This window comes from Parasteatoda tepidariorum, chromosome 2, assembly GCF_982258835.1.
Source record: "Parasteatoda tepidariorum strain Cologne lab strain chromosome 2, Ptep-v5.0, whole genome shotgun sequence".
NCBI lineage: Eukaryota > Metazoa > Arthropoda > Arachnida > Araneae > Theridiidae > Parasteatoda > Parasteatoda tepidariorum.
Window position 1 is genome coordinate 5369445 of NC_141756.1, and position 20533 is coordinate 5389977.

The following is a 20533-nucleotide window of genomic DNA, read 5'->3' on the forward strand; positions in this document are numbered from 1 at the left end:
GAATAAATTATGCATTAATCTTTGATTAGATGCAAAATTTTTAAAACTCAGTTAAAATTCATATCAGCTCAATTACTTTATAAAGTAGACAGAATATATTTATTTTAAAAATATACGATCAAAATATCTGTGATCTTTTAAGAAATTGATAGTTTTATGCATATAATTTATTGAATGAATGCAGTGCATTAGACATTTCAACCAACACTTTTAATAAAAAAAAATTTGAAAAATCATAAAGATAGCAACAATTTTTTTTTCTTTTAAAAAAAAGAATAAATTTGTCTGACAATTTAATAATTAATCCTTCTGGAAAAAAAATTAAAAAAAAAAAACTTATATTTTGCAATGAGATGATATATCTCAATTTTTAGAAATCTATATAATTCATTTTCTATTTTTAAAAAAAAATCAACATAACAAGGTTTTAAGAAGATACTCTTTGACATAGGATTTCAAATTAACATTAGGTAAATATATAATGCCAAGGGGGAAATATTTTCTTGACATAACAAGGTTGTTGAGATATCAAAGTTCGAAAAAATAATCATTATTCATTACTAAAGATCATTATTCATTATTACTGTTACAAGAGATAAAATTTCAATAAATATATTAGAAATGACATGAACCTGAATGATGACAATAACTTAAAGTATTATTAACTTTGAAGTTAACTTTTATTTCTCAATTATTATTTCTAAATAAAGTATTCACAATACAAAAGAATTTTTTATTTCAACTCAATATCAGATTAATGACATCTCAGTTTTTGAAAATTGAACACTGCATAATCTAAATTCAAAATCAACAACACCTTCTACAGCAAGAATTGTAAACAATAATTCTGAAGCTTATAATAAATAAAACTGCAGAATTGTCATGCGAGCATCATTCCACCTACTGCATAAAAATCTAAATCAGTCAATTAGCTGAACTACAGAATATAAGCTTAATAAACATGAATACACCATTTACATAAACAATACCCCTTCCAGGCAACAGATCATAAACCTTTTCAACAAACAAAACCAACACAAAATTAAAACTAAATATAACAAATTTGTAAATAAAATATAAAATGTATAAAAAGGAATGTAAACAAAAGATTAAACAATAAAAAATGTCAAAAATGACAAAAACAGTAAAGTTTTGAAGTCTTCTAACAAACCATTTGTGAAAAGCTCATTTCAATGTGCGGTACATTAAATTTGTAAGAAAGTTTCTTTAACGCCTCACCACAAATGTTTTCGAACATGCTTGCTGATATCTGAAAATCGGCAGGCAGCGTGATTACAAAATGCACAGTAAAAAGTCTTTCCTTTCATATAAATCTCTTGAGAAACTGGGATTATATTTGGGTTTTTAAAACCTGAAAACAAAATTTTCATTCAAGTCAAGCAGCAAAAAAAGTATTCATAATAATAAAGATCTTAATCATATGAGAGGAAATAAAATTGAATAAAAAATAAAATATAAAAATTATAAATCATACTCTAAATAATAATATGAAAAATTTAAATAAAGACATAATCAAGCTTTTAGGTACTAAAAATACTAAATGATAATCGAAATCACTAGCTTTTATGTACTTAGAAATTTAATAAATCACTTATTAGAAAAATACATTAATAAATAAAAAAAAACTGACGTAATGCTTTCATGCATAATTTTCTATTTTAACAAATAAGTCATAAAGTATTTCTAAATCTATTAACATATGATTAAAAAAAATAGATATATAATACTTTTAAAAATATAAAACTTTTTAAAACCCACTATAAAAAAAAATTTACATTTTTAAGTATACATACAACTATCTCCTGAAACTATTTTTTTTTTTTTTTATAAATTGATGCATTAAAATGATTTATAAATTTGAATGGGCTGGGATAGCCTGGTAGGTTGGGTTCATGGTGAGAAAGGGAGTTCCTCCAAATCCATGCATCTGGTGGTACTGAATTGGAGATTGATCATTTTCTGTTTAAGGTCAAAGTTAGGATCTGTGGATGAATGGAGTTATGATTGGGTTCTTGAAAAATTCGCTTGAGTTCAAGCAGGATTGCTGGTATAACAACATAAATTTGAATAAAACTTACAATTAAAGTTTTTATTGGAATAAGGTGGAATTTTTCAAAAATTACAAAGGATAAGTTCCAATACTTAATATTGTTTTAAATATCCTATAAAAGTTGTGTAGAAAGTAGGTAATCAGATTTAAAACCAAACAATATTTTCACTTTTTTCTTCTTTTTAATATTTAGGTAAAAATAATTAAAAATCTCTAAGTTAAACAAAAATATTAAATTAGTTATAGCACAGTTTTCTTAATTCTTCTTCGGATATTATTACAAAGCTTCAAAAATGGTCACTTTAAACAATTCCACACTTTTTCCCTTTAACATAGTTATTAACCAATGCTTCTTTAAAAATATAAGTTTTTTAGCTTTGTCATAAAAACTTACTTTAATATTTAAATGTTGCCAAAAATAAAAATTCAATGTTCATTGAAATTTAATAAAGTCCATAATTTTAATGTTTGAAATGAGGAGAGATTGGAAGAGACATGGGAGCCACAAAACACTACAAATAATATGCAATATGCTTCCAAACTGTTCATAAATCAATAAATTTTACCATAATTAGAAAAAATATTTTATAATTAACAGTTATTATCTTTTAGAAGGAATTCTGAATTTTTTGTTTAAAAAAGGTTAAAACATTTATACCTTGTTACTTCATGTATAAAATTTTAACAAACACACATAAATAAAAAAACATTTATAATAAATCTAGTTCAAAAGTAGTTATTCTAATAGGAATGGATACAATATTATGGACTACACAAGAATAAAAAGTTGGAACATTTCACAGGATTGATAAAGCAAAATGAAAACTAGGAATAATGGTCACAGTTTAAAAACATTACTGCAAGAATAAAAATAACTAATTAGTATCATAAATATCAGTAGAATAAATTTGTATGACATAAGGATTCAAACAAAATTAAAGGGAATAATAATATAAATTTACCTCATATAGAAAGCAATCACACTTCAATTATTCTTCGACTAAGATGAACCAATACATATTTAGTACCGCTAAATTCATTAACAAACAACTTAAATTTAAATTTTTCAAAAAAAAAAGAATTTAAAACATAAATGCTAAAAGCTGGGTGTACTTATTATCTTTTGGAACAAAGAGAACAAATATATTTTAATCATTTCAATAAACACAATTTTCAGAAGTAAAATAACTATAACTTTTAAATTAGAAAAATAATAAGATCAGCAATCTAGTGTTTAAATATCCTAAAACTTGTTAAAATAACTTCTAAAATTTAAAAAAGGTATTAATAAAAACTATAATAACCAATAAAAGTTTTTATAAAAATAAAGTGATTGAATAATAATAAATGTAATTTAAATAAGAATGAAAAGGAAACAAAAAGTTGCTAGAACTAATACTTGAAAATTATTCATCAAATGTAATTTAAGAAGTACTAATTATACAGCAGTTAAGTTGAATTTTATTAAAAATACAAACCATAAAACTATTGAAAGTAAAAATATAATACTTTTATTACAAAGGAAATTCAAACAATTCATATGAAAAAAACCTACACAAAAGAAAATTTCGAAAAGTCTTTAAAATAACTAACATAATTTAAATTGCAAACTATTTTAATGTTTTCAATAATCTACAGAATGAACATTAGTTTCAAATGTTGCCCATGAAAATTTATTCCAATAGTATTACTTCTTTTGAGCTTCAAAAAATTTAACACTATGCTATACTCTATAAGTCTTGATAGTATTTAGTTAATAATTAGCTGAGATGAATTACTAATTAAAATAACACATTAATTAATTTGAAAAAACATTTCAAATAACCAGAAAAAAAATGCATACAATGTAATATGAGCAAACAAACAACTAAGATCAAATAATTACAGTAATTATAAAAATCATAAAAAAAAGTAATTAAATAATGCATGCTTGCTACACATTTCTAAAATACGACAGCACAGGAGAAAAAAGTTTTAACAACAATTTCAATTAGCATATTTCTTTTTAAATACTGAAATGCAAAAAAATAATAATGAAGAAATTGAAATCAAAATGTTTCAAAATCAATTTAAAGACTATCAATGTAGTTGAGTCATTCTACAAAAAATCTGCAATCTGACAACTTAGATTTCCAATTTTAAAATAATAAGATAAATTCCTCAACAACAAAAAATTTGAGTTTTATTTCTAGTGTTTAAATACTCCTGATATATGTTTCATAGAAAATCTCAATATTTTTGTTTTAATGAGCTATAAAAGTAAAGGTTTGGTTAAAACTGAATGAGTATAGTATGCCGAATAAAAACTATAATTTTAAATTTTATAAAAATGATAGAGGTAATGGCACGACATTTACAAAAGTAAACACAATCCAGTCACATTAATGTGACTACCTGTCAAAAGCCAGAAGTGAGTCAATCAGGTTCTTAAAGGTGCGCACTAGGATGTTGAGTTATGCCAAAAATACATCGCTTAAACTGTAATGCTCCAGTCTGGCCCTTTCCGGCAATTGTTGCGGGGTGTTTACTTTCAGAGGTTTCACGCTGTAAATGCCAGCACCCATCAGTCAGATGCTGCACAAAACATGATTCATCAGAAAAAACCACTCAGTGGTCTGCTGCTCAGACCCATACACAGCAACGTTCCCTAAACTGTTGTTGACAAGACATTGTTGGTAGCCCCTTAGTTGATCTGGGTCTATTCACCCAAAAGAATTTTCGCAGCTGTTGTTCCCCTCTGTCATCAATAACCTGTGCTGCACACTACATTTGCCATGTTGTTGATTTTGGACAGTGCCATTTTGCCTTGCATGGTTACTTTTACCATGGCAGCACACAAACAGTTTACAAAATTAGAAGTTTTGAAAATGCTTCCATCCTTGACCAGTAAGTCAAAAGTAAGTGGTGGTCACATTAATATGACTGGGCTGTGTCTAAATAATAAGTACTTACAATGGTGTGTAAAAATCTCTGACCATTACATTTTTTCCAAAATTTATTTCAGCTTTAAGCTGCTTCGACATAAAATGCTACATAAAACTTCTAAAAGATGAAAATAAAAACTATACTACACTGAAAACAAAATAGTTTTGAAAAACAATTATTTTTCATTTTAATACTTTATTTAAATCAAATGAAAATAACAAACTGACCACAGAATTATGCATGTCATGGTATACTGTGGATGTATTGTGAGAAGTAAATTGAGTGGAATAATTCTCTATAGATTTTAAAATTATTCCACACCACTCATTAAACATACCTAATTTACTTCTCGGCTAACATTGAGAGTAAGACAAGTACTTCCATCTTGTGGACATTCATTTTTTTTACATATCCACAGAAGATAAAAATGTATATTTCAATTTTCCTTCATAATATATTTTCATTTCATTTTATTTTGTAAAATTTCATAAACTTTGAAATCATTTACAATGATAAAAATTAAAGGAAATGAAAACAACACAAGATTATATTTTCAGGAGCAAGACTAGGATAAGAACAAGTCGGAAAATACATATCAACACAATTTGTGAAAAATAAATAAAAAAGAGTTTGAAACAATTTTCCACAAATTGGAAACATTTAAATTACTTATATACTTATTTAAAGTTTCTTTTTCTTTCCCTAAATGTGTACACTGACAATCTAACAAGTTGTGAAACTTCATATATAAATCATAATTAAAGAGTAAAAAATAATAACGTAAAACAACAAAATAATGTAGAAACATTAAGAATTCTTCTAAATTTACGGAAGTCTGAATTCTTGCCAAAAGTTGGAAGAATCTGATGCCTGTACTTGAAAGAAATTCTAAATTCTATTTCCGGGACTTATAAGAGAAAATTTTAAAAATACCTCAACAATTATCACAATTTATCCTTAGAAAGATGAACAATCATATGCCGTTTCAAAGAATTAATTTGAGTAAAGCTTTTGCTACACATCTTGCACACAAATGGACGCTCTCCAGTGTGAGTTCGATGATGATTTCTCATATTAGACAGTAAATTTGTACTGTAATTACAGTATGGACAAACATGCACAGTCCTCCTACTTTTAGCTGTTGAAGTTGAAAGTTTCTTATTTCCAGAATTAAACATAACAAAAGAACCTGAAATAAAATCAGTTATAAATTTTTGTCATCGCAAAGAAAATGCAATCAAACTAACGAGGAAAAAATGCAGAAATTATGAAAAAAAAGTGAAAATTATGCGGTACATGAATATAAAAAGTTTTAAATTAAAATTTGAAGCTCGTCATAATAAATTGTAGATTTAAGACATTTTTATAAATCAATCTTACCTAAACAAGCCATGTCTTATTTATCTTTTTTATTGCAATTTCATAATAAAATGATCTTGCAAGGATATTGCAGACATTGCATAAATTTTAAAAGCATAATTCGCACACATAGTACTAACAAATAGCTGAAATAATTCAAAAATTACTACTACATATTATAGTATCTTTTCTAGAATTTTTTATTGAAAACTATTCATGAATTGCATGAAAAGCAACAATAATGATAATGGAGATAATAATACTGAAAATCAGTATAATAGTGCAACTTAAAATAGTCAGTATAATAAGGAAAACAGTATAAAGTGCAATTCAAGATTAGAACAGATTAAATGATGGAATGAAGTGTTGGTCACACACACCTGAAATAGTGGCATATATAAGTATGTCTGGCACATGGATGAAGATAAATAATGAGTTAAAAATGTGGCCATGTACAGAGACAGCCTGTAGCAAAAATTACAAAAAAACTAAAGCAGATTAACCTGCTATGGTGCATGTCAGGAAACACTCACCTCAAATAGCGCAACAACATAAAGATTCATTAACATAAAGATTCATCACAAGTCGTCTAAATGACTTCGGAAACAAGTCCGACATCGATACGAGACAATGGATAGTTTCCAAAAAGGAAAGTTGGCTATGAATGCTGCACCCTGTTTTGATTGAATCTCAGCAAATGTAATGACCAGCAATATTGAACAGATGATTCCCAGTAAACAAAGGAAAAGAAAAAAGACGAACCATCCACAAAGATTTGGGTTTGTGCAAAATCTTATTCTGCCCTCAATAAAGAAATGCGACAACTGTACATTGATTGATTTTAAAAGAGGTTAATGATATTAAAAGTGTATTGTTGGTAACTAATAGTAGATTAAGGATGAATAAAAGTATTTTATTTTTGTTTTGTTTTATGCTTTCATTCACCAAACTTTTAAGATACACCTTGCATGTTGAAAAAAAAAAAAGAAAATCACAAAAAGATGTCATTACAATGATATATACTTCATAGTTTAGAGTGAAACATATAAAATAAATTTGGTGTATTTTTTCTGTATAAAAAAAATCAATTGCCTGACATTTTTCCAAATTGTAAAATAAAATGTTGAATGTTATTGTATATCATTTATATAATTTCAATAATTTAAAATCTTATTGGCACAGTAAAAAATAAGAGATAAATTTAAAATTGAGATTAAAAAACACTTACAAATTTTCTATAATTTAAATCAGTAAACAGGTAACACACTTAACTTTTTGCAGACTGCTCATACAATAGTTGTACTCCTAAATCTTTATTTATATTTATATACATAAATACAAAAGTATTTGATGCATGATAAACAAATATTAAGTTCTTGTGATACAATATTTGTTTTGTCCTCAAAATAATATTTCTCTCAACATAACACGTCTCTTATACATCGAATGCTTTTAGAACATTTTTAAAAAAAAAAGATAAAAGAAAAAGACTTAGACTACTGCTGTTGCACTAGCCCTCTACAAAAGGTTAAAACCTAATTTTATTCAGTGTCTTTAAATAACACTGACAGTTTTCAGAGCTTGATATGTTCATTTGTGATACAGAAATATGAGCTTGTTAATTTGTGGGGGGGGGGGGAGATAATGCTTAAAAAAAATAAACTCCTCAATAAAAGAATATTATTCTCAAAAAACAATTCAATGTTAAAATCATTTATAAAATATTCCATTAACTTAAATAAAATTATGAAAGCAGTTATTAATCCGCAATGAAGATTAGTAATTATTCATAATTAATAAGGTCAAGAAATAATATCTAGTGGTTATATAAACAGCCACAACAATTATTATAGATAGTAATCAGCTATTGTAATAATAATAAATTGTCTTTAAAATTATTCTATAGACTAAACTTCATTAGCAAATATTAATATAATAATCAACCACAGAATGAAATTTTTTTAAAAATTATCCATTTCAAACAGTTTTTTTAATTATTATAAATCATCAATTACTAAACATAACATATATATTTAAAACAAAATAGACATAAACTTAATGAGAATCTCATTAAAACAGCTCTAAGATTACCACAAAAATATTATTTTTCCTTTTTATAGTCATTAAAGATCTTAGTTATCTTTCCAAAGTTATATTTTTTAAAGATGGAATAACAGGGAGTAAAAATTGAATAATCTAAAATAATTAACATGAAAGTAAAAGTCAGGATCCCATAAAAAAAAATTTTAAAAACTTAGAGTAATAGTGAATGAGGCTTTAGGCATGTGGTTCAGGTTGAATAGCAATCACAAAATAATGAAATATACAAAAGGTCATTTAAAATACAGTAAAAACTTACAATTAAAAGAAGGCATTTCCCTCAGTTATTCAAAAGATCAAAATTTCATTTTTATGTCATTTTAGAAATATGTTTTTAATAAGCTTTCAGAAAATTAAAAAAATAATTTTTTGAACACAGGATGTTAATCAAGAATAAATATTTGTTGACAACATATGAACTTCAAATTTTCAACATTCAATTATCTTTCCTGATATTTATCAACAGAAAAAAACTACATTATTAACTACAAATTCAATTAATTATTTAGATGCCAAACGTATTTTTTCAAAACTAAGCAACTATGTTCATCAAAATAAAAACTAGACAGTTGTAGTTATTTAATTATAATCAAATACTAAGTTATTCAATTATTGCCATTGTCTATAAATACCTTAACTAAAAATGGATAAAATAAACAAAAATGTAAAAAATTTAGAACATTAGTAATCCAATCACACAACAATTATTTATTAAAAAAACACAACATAAAGGTTTAAATTTTAATTAATATAAGTGCATGTTTTTAAAGTTCAAACTAAAAAGATTTATAGAAAATTAAAATATCAATGTATATATGATTAATTTATGCTAACACATTGTATGATGCAATAAAAGTGAGTTAATTTAATAACAATATAGTTATTTTTAGTTATAGCAACTGCTAATAATAAGATATTTTAAAATCTAAATATTGCATATAGTTACAGTAAAAATACAAATCTAATTCTCATATATCAATCTCTTAAACAGGAACAAAGCCTCTTTTAATCAAAAAAAAATAAATAAATAAAAAAAAATTTAGTGGTTAAAAATTTTCCTCGCCAACCCTTTTTACTTAAATGTGCTGAACTGTTAAATAAAACTTAACACATAACAAGAAAAAATGCTTTAACTATAATAAATATAACAAACGCTTTATTGTGTACCCTGAACACATTTTGAGAAAGAAAAAAAAAAGAGATCAATGTTGTAAAATACATTATATTGAAATGTATTTTATGTAGTATGTGTTTTACAATTCTATATTATAAAATTTTTACCAAAAAAATTATTAAACTAATATAAAAAACAAATAACAAAAACTATTCAATGATTATACATTTTTTTATGCTGGTTCAGGAAATGAATAACTCTAAAGCTTTTGTTGCAGATTTTACATACGTATGGTTTTAGGTTGCTATGGATATGCATATGGTAAGTCAAGTGATGTTTTTGTCTAAAAGTCTTACAGCACAAACAACAGCAATAGGGTCTTCCTTCAATCAAAGATTTTGTATGAGCCGTCATTAATTGAATGTCTTCAGAAGAATAACCACAATATGTGCACACGTGACTATTTTTTCGTTCGAACTGAGATGTGTGGGGTTCATTAGTTTCAAAGTACAAATCTATGAGAGAAAAGAAAATAGAGAAGGAATTTAGTTTCTCGATAAAAATGTAAAAGTCATAAAATCAACTGAAGGCCGTAACAGATTTTCAAAAAAAACTTACAATTATTAGGCTGAATCAGATATTATAAGATAACAAAATTATTTATCGTTCTTTATAATAAAATTGACTAAAAAATCTATTGATAAACTCAATTTTAATCTTTGTCATTCCAAATGTAGTTTTAAGCCAATTCTAGAATTAGATAATTTATTAAATATATATATATATATATATTAAATATGTCCTGAGCACACGAGGTCATTTAATTGTCCATGGACACGATAAAAAAAATAATTAATAAATAAAAATATGTCCTTCTTATCACACATGGGTCTTTTTAGCATACACATTTTAATAAAAATTAAACATTCTAATCAATTAAAGAGCTAGATGGATGATTCTTAATTGCATATTACTGAGTTTTGGTCAATAGGCTTTATAAGTTGGCAATAATAATTAAAGACTATTCTTTGCCTTCTATTTTTTATGCCCCTTTTGGCACGTTAATTTGCTGCCAAAAGACAGACTTTCAAAGGCTACATGTCAATCGTTTGTTCGTTACTAAATAATACACTTGGAATCTTCTTTCACTCCAAAACTGTCGCTTAATACTTATATTTATACTTAAATCTGCTCTTTAAAGATAAATGAAAGATGTATTGTTAAATAAAACCTTCTCTGAGAAATCACAAGTTTTTTTGAAAATACCACTTGCAATTTTTTTTTCTACAAAGCTCTTTAATTATAGTAAGCTAAAAAAAAAAAAAATTCCATTTTTTTTTAAACCCTTTGCTTACAACTTGATAGTTTCTTGCAGCGATGATGGACCAGAACAATAGGAGTTATCATGCTAAGTGCCATAAACAAAGGGTTAATACTGATAACTGAAAATATTATGAGTTGAATAATAGAAGAAAAAAAACATAGTTAATTTAAAGACAAGATAAAATTCAAATGTTCAGCTTGAGAATCTTTAAAAAAGAATGTAATATTAAATGCACAAAATGTAAAAATGGATGTTTTCTCACATTTTTATTACACTTATCAACAAATACAATTAAGAAGATTGAAATACATGTTCAAAAAATAAATATTAAAAATTTTTAATTTTATGTTGGGTTATAATTACTGTACAAAAAAGTAAAAGATTAAACTTGTCTGCTAAGAAATAACAATCCAAGTATCACTCAGACACATTAATAATGACAATCCAAAAAATTAAATTAGGTACACTAAAAGCACAGCAATTCATCTAATAAAATCTGAATCCAACATTATTTATCTAGAAAACCATGGTAAATTAATTGCATCCAAAATCTAGGGATAGATTTAAGATTTAAACAATCTCAAAAACTTAACTTAAAAATAATAGATAAAACTTAAAAAATTTCATAAATGAAAAAATATAATGTAACAAAAAATATAAGTTCATTCATTAACAGGTAAGATAGTTAGACTCTATTAAAATGCTAGATGTATATATTGAAAATTATAATGTTCAAAACTTTTCACCGGGAACTCCCTATTTCAAAAGAAAATTTTGAACTGTTGGACAAGAAAAGGGAGAAAAGTCTTCTAGTTTCCTATCAATACAATTTTAAAAAATAATGATTACTTACAGTTTTCTTTTCACATGTTAAAAAGAAATAGCTTGAATAAAATTTATAACCAAATATTTTACTGCACCCTATCTTTAATTACACAGAGCTAAAAGCATTCAAGAATAGTGTAAGGCATATTTCCCACATTTCCTTACCAAGGCTTGGATCCAATTTTTCTATTTGGTTCACCTTGGAGAAAAAGCTTTAGGCATCCTTATATAAACCTCATAAGATTTTGACATCACTGATAAAATTCTTTTAATGAATGGGACAAGTGAGTTTTGATCCGTAGAAGAAAATTTTGTGAAAAATTTATAGCTCTGCATTAAGGCTTTAATGTAGCTCTTCTTGGACATCTGAAGGTTAGCATAAAAGAAACAGACTTGGTGACTCATGATGCTTGAAGACATAAAACAAAACAAAAAATGAAAAGTTGGAAGGAGACCAGAACAGTGATCAAATGACCTCTTAAGATTAAGCACCATGATATGGGCCTTATATATCGACTGACATTGAAAGATCGAAGATGAAGTCTTTGAAAATTTGCAAATATGTTAGAGGTAGTAATGCTTTTATATTTAATTTGTAAGTTTGGTTGTGACATTCCAATAAGCATTAAATATTTTTTTTTCCCTATGTATCCAAATAAATTCTTGTCACGCTGTGAAAATACCATATTTAGCTGGGGGGAATTTTAATGCCAAACACTGTTCAAAAAATTTCACAATTATTTTTTTTTTAAATTAAAAAAAAATGGTTTTTATCAAAATTAAAGTATACTAAAAATTTTAGGATCCAGATGATTTAGCCTTTACTTCAAAAGATCAGATGCAATATGAAATCCAACTTATCTATTCATTAAGGTATTAAATTAATAACTTAACTCCTTGTTAACACATTATCTCGTTATAAAACGGTAAATTATCTGCAATATGCAGAAAAATAAAATCAGTTGTAAACATTAAAAATTTCGTTTTCATTCCACCTCATAGATTTATGGATTAAATTGTATCTCACTTTTATTTAAAAATAAAAATATATAAATAACTAAAATTTAAAAACAAGAACTATAGAAGCACTTTACCACTCATTATTATTTAACCTTTTCATCTCCCATTTGAGACAAATATTCAGGCACACAAATATATTTTACTCTTCAAAATGTACCAGCAGTTTCGACATATGAGACCTTTCTTACATGCTTGACATAAACGAGGGTCTGTCTAGGCAAAATTTACTACCATTTAGCAGTACCTTCACTAAATACTTTTTCTTAAAATTTTATTGTTGTATCCCTTAACAGGGGTCTGTTTAGAAGAAATTTGGGTCCGTTAACGGACCCTTCACAAAATATCTTTTCATAAAAACGGACCCTTCACAAAATATCTTTTCATAAAAACGGACCCTTCACAAAATATTTTAACTTAAAAACGGACCCTTCACAAATTTGTTTATCTTCATTATTATTTTGTTAATCGAATAAACCCTTTCCAGGGCAGAAAACAAGAAAGATGGATGTAAACGAATTAAGTTTTGTCTTCGGCAGACGATTCTTCCATTATTCGTCCGAAATTAATATTCTGCGTTCAGCAGTATAGGCTAAATACCAAGTATGTTGCATCTCTAATTTAGAAGGAACAATTGTTGTTTATTTTTTAAAATTTAATTTTTTTAATTACAATTTTACAGTGTTGAGCACAATCTTGCATGTCCATAAAATTTAAAAACTCCTTGAAAAATTATTTTTTTTTGCAATAACGGACCCTATTTGCACAAATTCATAAAAGCGGACCCTGGTTGAAAGAATGTGAGTAATTTTTTTCACAATTTCACGAAAAACGGACCTTTCACAAAATGTCTGGACAGACCCCTGCTTACGAAACGATAGATCCATATTTTTACCATATTTTGGTGTTGATTTTTTTAATATAATTTTTAATTTTCACAAATTATGTCTAAATTATCACAAAATAAATAACTCTCAGAAAAACCTAGACAGACCCCTGATAAATGATATATCATGAAAAGCCAAATAAGAATTTAAAAATATTATTCATACATAATAAAAATCCCACATATTCAGAGACATTATTTTTACAAAATTTTATGGAATATATATATATATTTACACCTGAAAATCTCTTTAGCTTGACATTCAGAAAATGATTTCATTTTTCAAAAACACACAACTAAATTTTGATAAGCTAATTAAATGTTAATATGATTTATCAAATGGAATACACATGAGCAAAACTTTATTTAGATAGTCGGCACACATATCAATGAAAAAAAATACCCCTTAAAATCTTGTTACCTTGACATTGAAGACATTTGTATCGTAATACACATAATTAAATTTGATAAGTTATTCAATTATTAATATGAGTTATCATGTGTCGTTTCAAGTGATTAACTTGAGTAAAACTTTTGTTACATATGCTGCACACATACGGACGTTCTCCAGTGTGTGTGCGGTGGTGGTTTTTCATGTTAGTAGACAAATAAGAAGTATAATTGCAGAATTCACAAATAAACAGACTTTTCTTCTTCGATGCAACTAGAGTTGAAGTTGTTTTAGAATTCCTAAAAATCGAAAAACCTGAAAGAGACTTATAAATTTTAATATTTTGAATTTAAGAATATTTCCTAGAAAAAAAGTACAAATACTAACACCATTAACAATGAGATGAGAAATAACTAATAAATACAGTTGAAGATATATTTTATTCAACTTTAAGAAAGGCATGTTGTAAAATTTTAAATATATATATATATTGATAGATTAAATATACTTAACAAAAACCTTTTAATAAATGCGTTCATGTTAATATCATATTTATTTAAAACACGTCGATAAAACATTTCAATAGTAATTTCAGTTACATTGTAAACAAATAAAAATAATTTTAAATTTACAAAAATAGTTAATATTTAATTACCTTTGCTACAAGAAGAAATAACTGGCAAGTATTTTGTCATATAAAAAAAGAAGAAATTACTTTGTCATATTCTAAACCAAAATAACAAGCTGATTTTAATACAAACTTTTTGTTTTAACTTTCAAAATAATGACACAATAGAAGAAATTACATAAAAGAAGAAATTACTTTGTCATATTCTAAACCAAAATAACAAGCTGATTTTAATACAAACTTTTTGTTTTAACTTTCAAAATAATGACACAAATATTTAAAAATATAAACATATTATTAAAAAAGAACACATAATATAGTTAAACAAATATTTGTAATATACAAACAAAAAAAGTTCAGTCATTAAAATATAGTTTTTCAAACATATATTATGCAGCAAATTTTTTGTAACCTGTCACAAATATCAAATAATTTTGTTCGTATAATGACTATTCAACTACTATAACCAATCTTCTTTCTGCAAAGCTAGAATAAAATTTTGAAAAATATATATTTGCACATATTTGTCCTAAGTTAAAGTTTCACTGCATTATTGAAAAAATTGCAGTTGGGTTGAGCAGTGAATGATGTGGGAAATCCCCAGTTTTCTCCAGAAAGTTATTTAGATTATAAAAAATTTAAGTGTAAAAACTGTAAACGTATTTATAAAAACTTAACACAAAAACCTACCTACTTTCATGGGTGCACACCTGAAAGTCTTGGCTCTCACAGTATTTAAAATTGTAGCAAATCGACAATTTAAGTTAGACATTATTTATTTAATTGTATCTGCACTTAAAAACCTCACTGCACTGTCACTCATAAACATATTTAAGTCCCTTGTATGGACCCCCTTGTAATGGATAAAAAAATTTCTAAATCAAATTTATTAAATAAATAATAAAATGTTAGAACCACTAAATCTTACCACCACTCTAAATATTCAAGGATATGCGGAGCTATGTTCTTTTTACATAAATTAAACAGCATTCATTTCAGAAAAAAAAATATCTTTTATTTCTCATAATTAAATTTTTATTAAGTAGTCATTTTAGTTACTTTCCTTATAATTGGGGTGTAGTAAAATTGCTAATCATACAAGATAAATCAAAAAAAAAAATATATATATATATATATATATATAATAATCACTATAACAAAAAATATGTTTCATATTAAATGTATCGAATTGATAAGAAATACGCGATATGCATTTTTATTTCAATTAAAATGTAGGATTTATAAGAAATATTGGATACTTTTTTTAAAATATAGGAACATTATAAGAAATATGGCGTATAAAACTTCTACCCCTACCTATAGCTCGATTTTTTTTTCATTCTAAAGATATTATCATAAGTATAATATTTAGTTAATTTAAGGACAAACTATAATACATATTATATTTAGGAAACAAGTAATAAAAAAAGGATTGAACAAGAGGCCGAATGAGAATTATTCACTATAGTCTTTCGAAATGTTGCAAAAATTCGTTGCAATTCGAGAACAGTTTATAAATTATAAGCACATAATCATTATCTTTTTAATTATTATGATAAGGTAAACGCATATTCATGAAAAAAAATTTTAAATACCAATCTTTTTAATATATTTACGCGTCATTCAAAATTGCAAAAAGCAACAACTGCCAACTGGGGTTGATTGCAAACATCATTATTTTAAGAAGTATTTATTGACATACAATTGCTTATAGCTCTCTTAAGTAGAATTAGCGTTTAACATAAAAGCTGTAAGCTGGTTTTCAAATTGCTTAGAACGAATGACAATTACTCACTATAGTCAACAAAGTATCCGAACTGCAAATTGCTGATTTAACGATTGATAGTTTATATAACCATGTTTGCAATTTAGGTGCAGCTGTGTAAAATGTAAACCCATTTAGGTAAGAAAAATCTCACCATAAAACTAAGAATATTTATAAACTAGTTTTTTTTACATGTTTGCTGAAATTATTGGTTTTATAACATAATATATGAAATGAATTTCTTTTACAAATCAAACAATATTCTCGTGTTTTTTCTCTTCCTTTTTGTTCTTTTTCTAGTATTATTTTTTGAAAAACTAATGCATTATTCTGACTTCCCCAGATTTCTAAAAATGAACAATGGAAAGAATATTGGACAGTTAATTAAAGCATCTAATTTTGCTGCTATTAAACATAAATCTCAGAAGAGAAAAGATGTGGAGGGAACGCCTTACATTAATCATCCAATAGGTAATTTTAGATCCTCAACTTAGCAGCAACAACTGAATAGCTCATTCTCTGATTACAAAATTTAATCGTGTTGGTTAAATGATTTTTTTTTTCTCTCTTTATAGGAGTGGCTAATATTTTAGTTGAAGAAGGGGAAATATATGACATTGATGTATTGCAGGTATATACTTTTAATAAATACAGAATTTAATTTTTTTTTTTTTTTTTTACTTACTGTGTGTAACAAGTCTTAGTACCTTTCAGATAGCCAGACGTTCATAGATTCAAACTTTTTTTTTTTACTTCATTTTTGTGGCAACTTTTTTTTTAGCCTTCAAAATAAAAGTGTTGAATTTGCCTGGTCCTGCCAAATGGCAAAAAAAAATTTTGATTTTTCTGTATCTGTATGTATGTTGAATTTAAATTAGATTTGCAGATATTAAATAGATAAATTTAAACTGGATTAAATCTATATGTGTGTTAAATTTAAATACAAAAAAACTATTGTAGCTGTGTATATTGATTTCATTCCTTCACAAAGCTTAAGTCATTTATGGCAAAAAATATTACATTACATGAATTCTGTTTGATTTCACTTATTAACACAAAATTATGACAACGAAGCAAACAATGAAGAGTTTCTCTCCCCCCCCCCCTAAACAAATTTATTTATTTTTTGTAATTTCCTAATTATGCATTTTCCTTTTATGAAGTTTTAGTTTTACAAAATTACTGGTGATATATAAGTGAAGAGCTTTTCATAAAACATTTTAAAAATAATTATCTACTTTTTACTCATTTTATTTGCATAGACTCTTTGTTATTTATTTCACAAATTTAGTATTAAAACTATTTTTTTTTTACATAATTTTTGACAAAAAACACTTTCTATTCAAATTCAATAATTTAGCTTTTTTAAAAAGTAATTTTAGTATTTGTTTAGGGCACTATCTAATCTTAATTTCATATCATATTTACATAGTTCATAGCTATGAATTTAAAACAACTGAAAATTATTCATGAAAAAAAATAGTTATGATTTTTATGCAAGGTTGTTGTTTTTTATTTCAAAATTTAAATACAAGATTTTAAAAATTAAGTTCAAAAATAAATCTTATTTTTATTGCATTAGTAAGTAACAACATAATGCAATGTATTTCCATTTCAGGCAGCATTACTTCATGATACAGTTGAAGATACTGACACTACCTTTGAGGAAATTGAACAACAATTTGGTGTCAAAATTCGCAACATTGTTGCTGAAGTAACTGATGACAAAACACTATCCAAAGAAACAAGAAAACAACTTCAAATTGAACATGCTGCAACAATTTCTCATGAAGCTAAATTAGTGAAACTTGCTGACAAATTATACAACTTAAGAGATTTATTACGCTCAACTCCTGTTGGTTGGACTGAAGAAAGAGTGCAAGGTTATTTTGTATGGGCATCTCAAGTGATACAAAATTTAGCTGGCACAAACGATAAACTCGAATTAAAATTAAAAAAACTATTTGAAAGCAGAGGTATCAATTTTAAATGATTAAATGACTTTATAATTTTACTTCTTTGTATCAGCTGATCAGCTCAAAATTAACTAAAAAACCATATTTTTTCAATTTTTCCTTTTTTTTTCTATTCAAAAAAGCTTCAAAATGAAAGATGCAAAATTAAGAAGCATGTTTGATACTGTTTATTGGTATTATGAACAAATACCAATATACAGTATATTAAAAGTTGGCATCTCTTTATTTATTTTAAACTTTCACTGGTTCCTGAACAAAGAAATGAGATCAAATACAATCCTTACTTCCAAACCCTAAAAGTTAAAGTGACTTCCAGAAAGTGCCATTTTTATTCAATTCTCCAAATTTTAAGTTACATTTTTTATGCATAAATGTTTATCTTGCTCCTTTTTTTTGTATATTATTCATTAACTTGAATAACAATAAATATTTTGTAATATTTTTTGTCATTTCATTTTATATGAATAGCATGTAGAAAATTATTTTGACGCATCCCACTTCTCGAGAGAAAATTATTTTTAAATAAGTATCACAGATTATCTCTAAAAGATACGATAAATAAAAAGAACTGTGTTCAATTAAAGAGTACTTTTTGAAACTATCAAATTAAAACAGCAAAACAAATTTCTTAACAGCTCAATATGTTGTCTCAGGGTGCGTAGCCAAATCTTTGAATCAAAAATAAGCACTTTTTAAAAACTTTTCAAGCACTCAAAAAATTCATATTGAATCAATATTATTGAAAAACAAAAACGTTTTGCGAATAGTTTTAGCATTAAAAAAAAAACTCAAAAAGAAACTGACGTAAATCGAAACAATCAGTACTTTCCCACATCACCGAGTGAATTCAACTTGACTCTGAACTCAGAACAAAAGTACCCTTACCCCCTACATCAAAAAAGTGTTAGAAGTAAAATAAAATAAACAAGAATAAAATTATAAATTAAAAAGAAAAACATTTAATAAGGATCTGACTCTATCCGAATTGGAGCACTCGGGTTTCAGTTTTGAGTGTGCGCGCATGCGCAAGTCATAATGTGGGTACGACATGAAGTCCGTGTGAATGATTACATAGCAAACACCCCATTTTTTGTGAAATGCAGGGGATCCGCCAGATATCACTGAAGGAAGAAGAAAAAAAATTTGTGAAAAAAAAGCACTTTTTAAAAATGCCAGCTGAAAAAAGCACCTTAAAAAGCTTTTAAAAACAAAATCTCTCAAAAAGCAACTTTAAGTACTTTTTACAAACTCTACGCACCCTGTATTTACTAAACTTTACAATCATGCAACTAAGATATATATTATTCAGACATTAATTTTAGATTTTAAATAAATAGGAAAAAAGAAAATATCTATCATACCTTCCTTTTAATGATATTGAAAAAATACATTTTATATTCAATTTAAAATCAAATCTCCATTACATTAATGGGATGAAACAGTAAAAAAAAAAGGGGGGAAATTATTAACATGTGTGATGCAGAAAAACAATGGTGTAGTAAATGGATATATATCTCTTTAAGAGGTACTGAATTAATTCATATGCATTAATTCACATTTACACACAAAAAATTTAAACTAAGCATATATAATATTGCAGTCTGTATTGCAGGCATAATATTGGAGAACTAAAGTATTAACGTACTGGTATAATGCTTCATTATAATTTAAAAATTAATAGCTAAAAGAATACCCCAAGTCTGAGACAGGCACCTAAAAGTTCTAACTCTTCTTCATACTAGATTTTATTTAATATGTTTAGACTAGAGAAATTTTTTAATACTGTTTTTCTGGTGTAAAAGGTTTACAATATAATAAATACTTGTGCTTCTAGCATTTATGATTTTTTATGATTATGTATCCAGTTTTTGAGGAGTACTAAATTAAAATATACTACTATCACACAAGTTCTCTAAATTTTACACATAGAAAAATTATTCTTCGATTTGCTAAACATCTGCAAAAAGATCACTGTTTTTTATTTCGCTTTAAAATCGATGTTAATTTATGAACATTTTCTTTGTCTGAAATATTGTGGGGGACTTTAAAAGATTTCTAATTATAGAGATGGCATTTACTCACCGTCCTGCCAAGGACGTCTATGATAATGTGTAAAATAGAAGCAAAAGTTCTTATAGAAAATCAAATAAAA

General features: G+C 25.9%; 2 protein-coding genes across 5 annotated transcripts; one reads left to right on the forward strand and one right to left on the reverse strand.

Moving 5' to 3' along the window:
- Positions 1–2345: 2345 nt before the first annotated feature.
- On the reverse strand, positions 2346–15550 carry LOC107448038 (zinc finger protein 131). 4 transcript variants are annotated; one of them, XR_011636039.2, is made up of 3 exons: positions 15331–15550; positions 9796–14327; positions 2346–6185 (listed from the first exon to the last, which is right to left on the reverse strand). XR_011636039.2 is itself a non-coding variant. In XM_087156796.1 (3 exons), the coding sequence occupies exons 1-3, from the start codon at positions 15410–15412 to the stop codon at positions 6066–6068; spliced, it is 429 nt and encodes a 142-aa protein (XP_087012922.1). In that variant the 5' UTR covers positions 15413–15530; the 3' UTR covers positions 2346–6065. The 4 variants fall into 4 exon arrangements, 2 of the variants coding, with proteins under 2 accessions (XP_087012922.1, XP_042911784.2); XM_087156796.1 differs by having other exon boundaries at positions 9858–10084; positions 15331–15530; XM_043055850.3 differs by having other exon boundaries at positions 9926–10084; positions 15331–15521.
- Positions 15551–16059: 509 nt separating this feature from the next.
- Mesh1 (Metazoan SpoT homolog-1) lies at positions 16060–18959 on the forward strand. The gene is made up of 4 exons (XM_043055841.3): positions 16060–16543; positions 16749–16876; positions 16981–17036; positions 18024–18959. Exons 2-4 carry the CDS (start codon positions 16759–16761, stop codon positions 18396–18398), a joined length of 549 nt encoding a protein of 182 aa, XP_042911775.1. The 5' UTR covers positions 16060–16543; positions 16749–16758; the 3' UTR covers positions 18399–18959.
- The last annotated feature ends 1574 nt before the right edge of the window (positions 18960–20533 follow it).

Bases quoted from the DNA above. Each gene is read 5' to 3' on its own strand.
- LOC107448038 (XM_043055850.3), bottom strand. From the start codon at position 15,412: ATGTCTAACTTAAATTGTCGATTTGCTACAATTTTAAATACTGTGAGA. The intron at 10,085-15,330 runs GTAGGTTTTTGT...TTTCTCTCATAG, and splicing joins GTGTGCACCCATGAAAGTAG to ATTTGTACTTTGAAACTAAT. The intron at 6,186-9,925 runs GTAAGACTTTTA...ATTTTATTTCAG, and splicing joins CTATTGCTGTTGTTTGTGCT to GTTCTTTTGTTATGTTTAAT.
- Mesh1 (XM_043055841.3), top strand. From the start codon at position 16,759: ATGAACAATGGAAAGAATATTGGACAGTTAATTAAAGCATCTAATTTT. The intron at 16,877-16,980 runs GTAATTTTAGAT...CTCTCTTTATAG, and splicing joins TTACATTAATCATCCAATAG to GAGTGGCTAATATTTTAGTT. The intron at 17,037-18,023 runs GTATATACTTTT...TTTCCATTTCAG, and splicing joins ATGACATTGATGTATTGCAG to GCAGCATTACTTCATGATAC.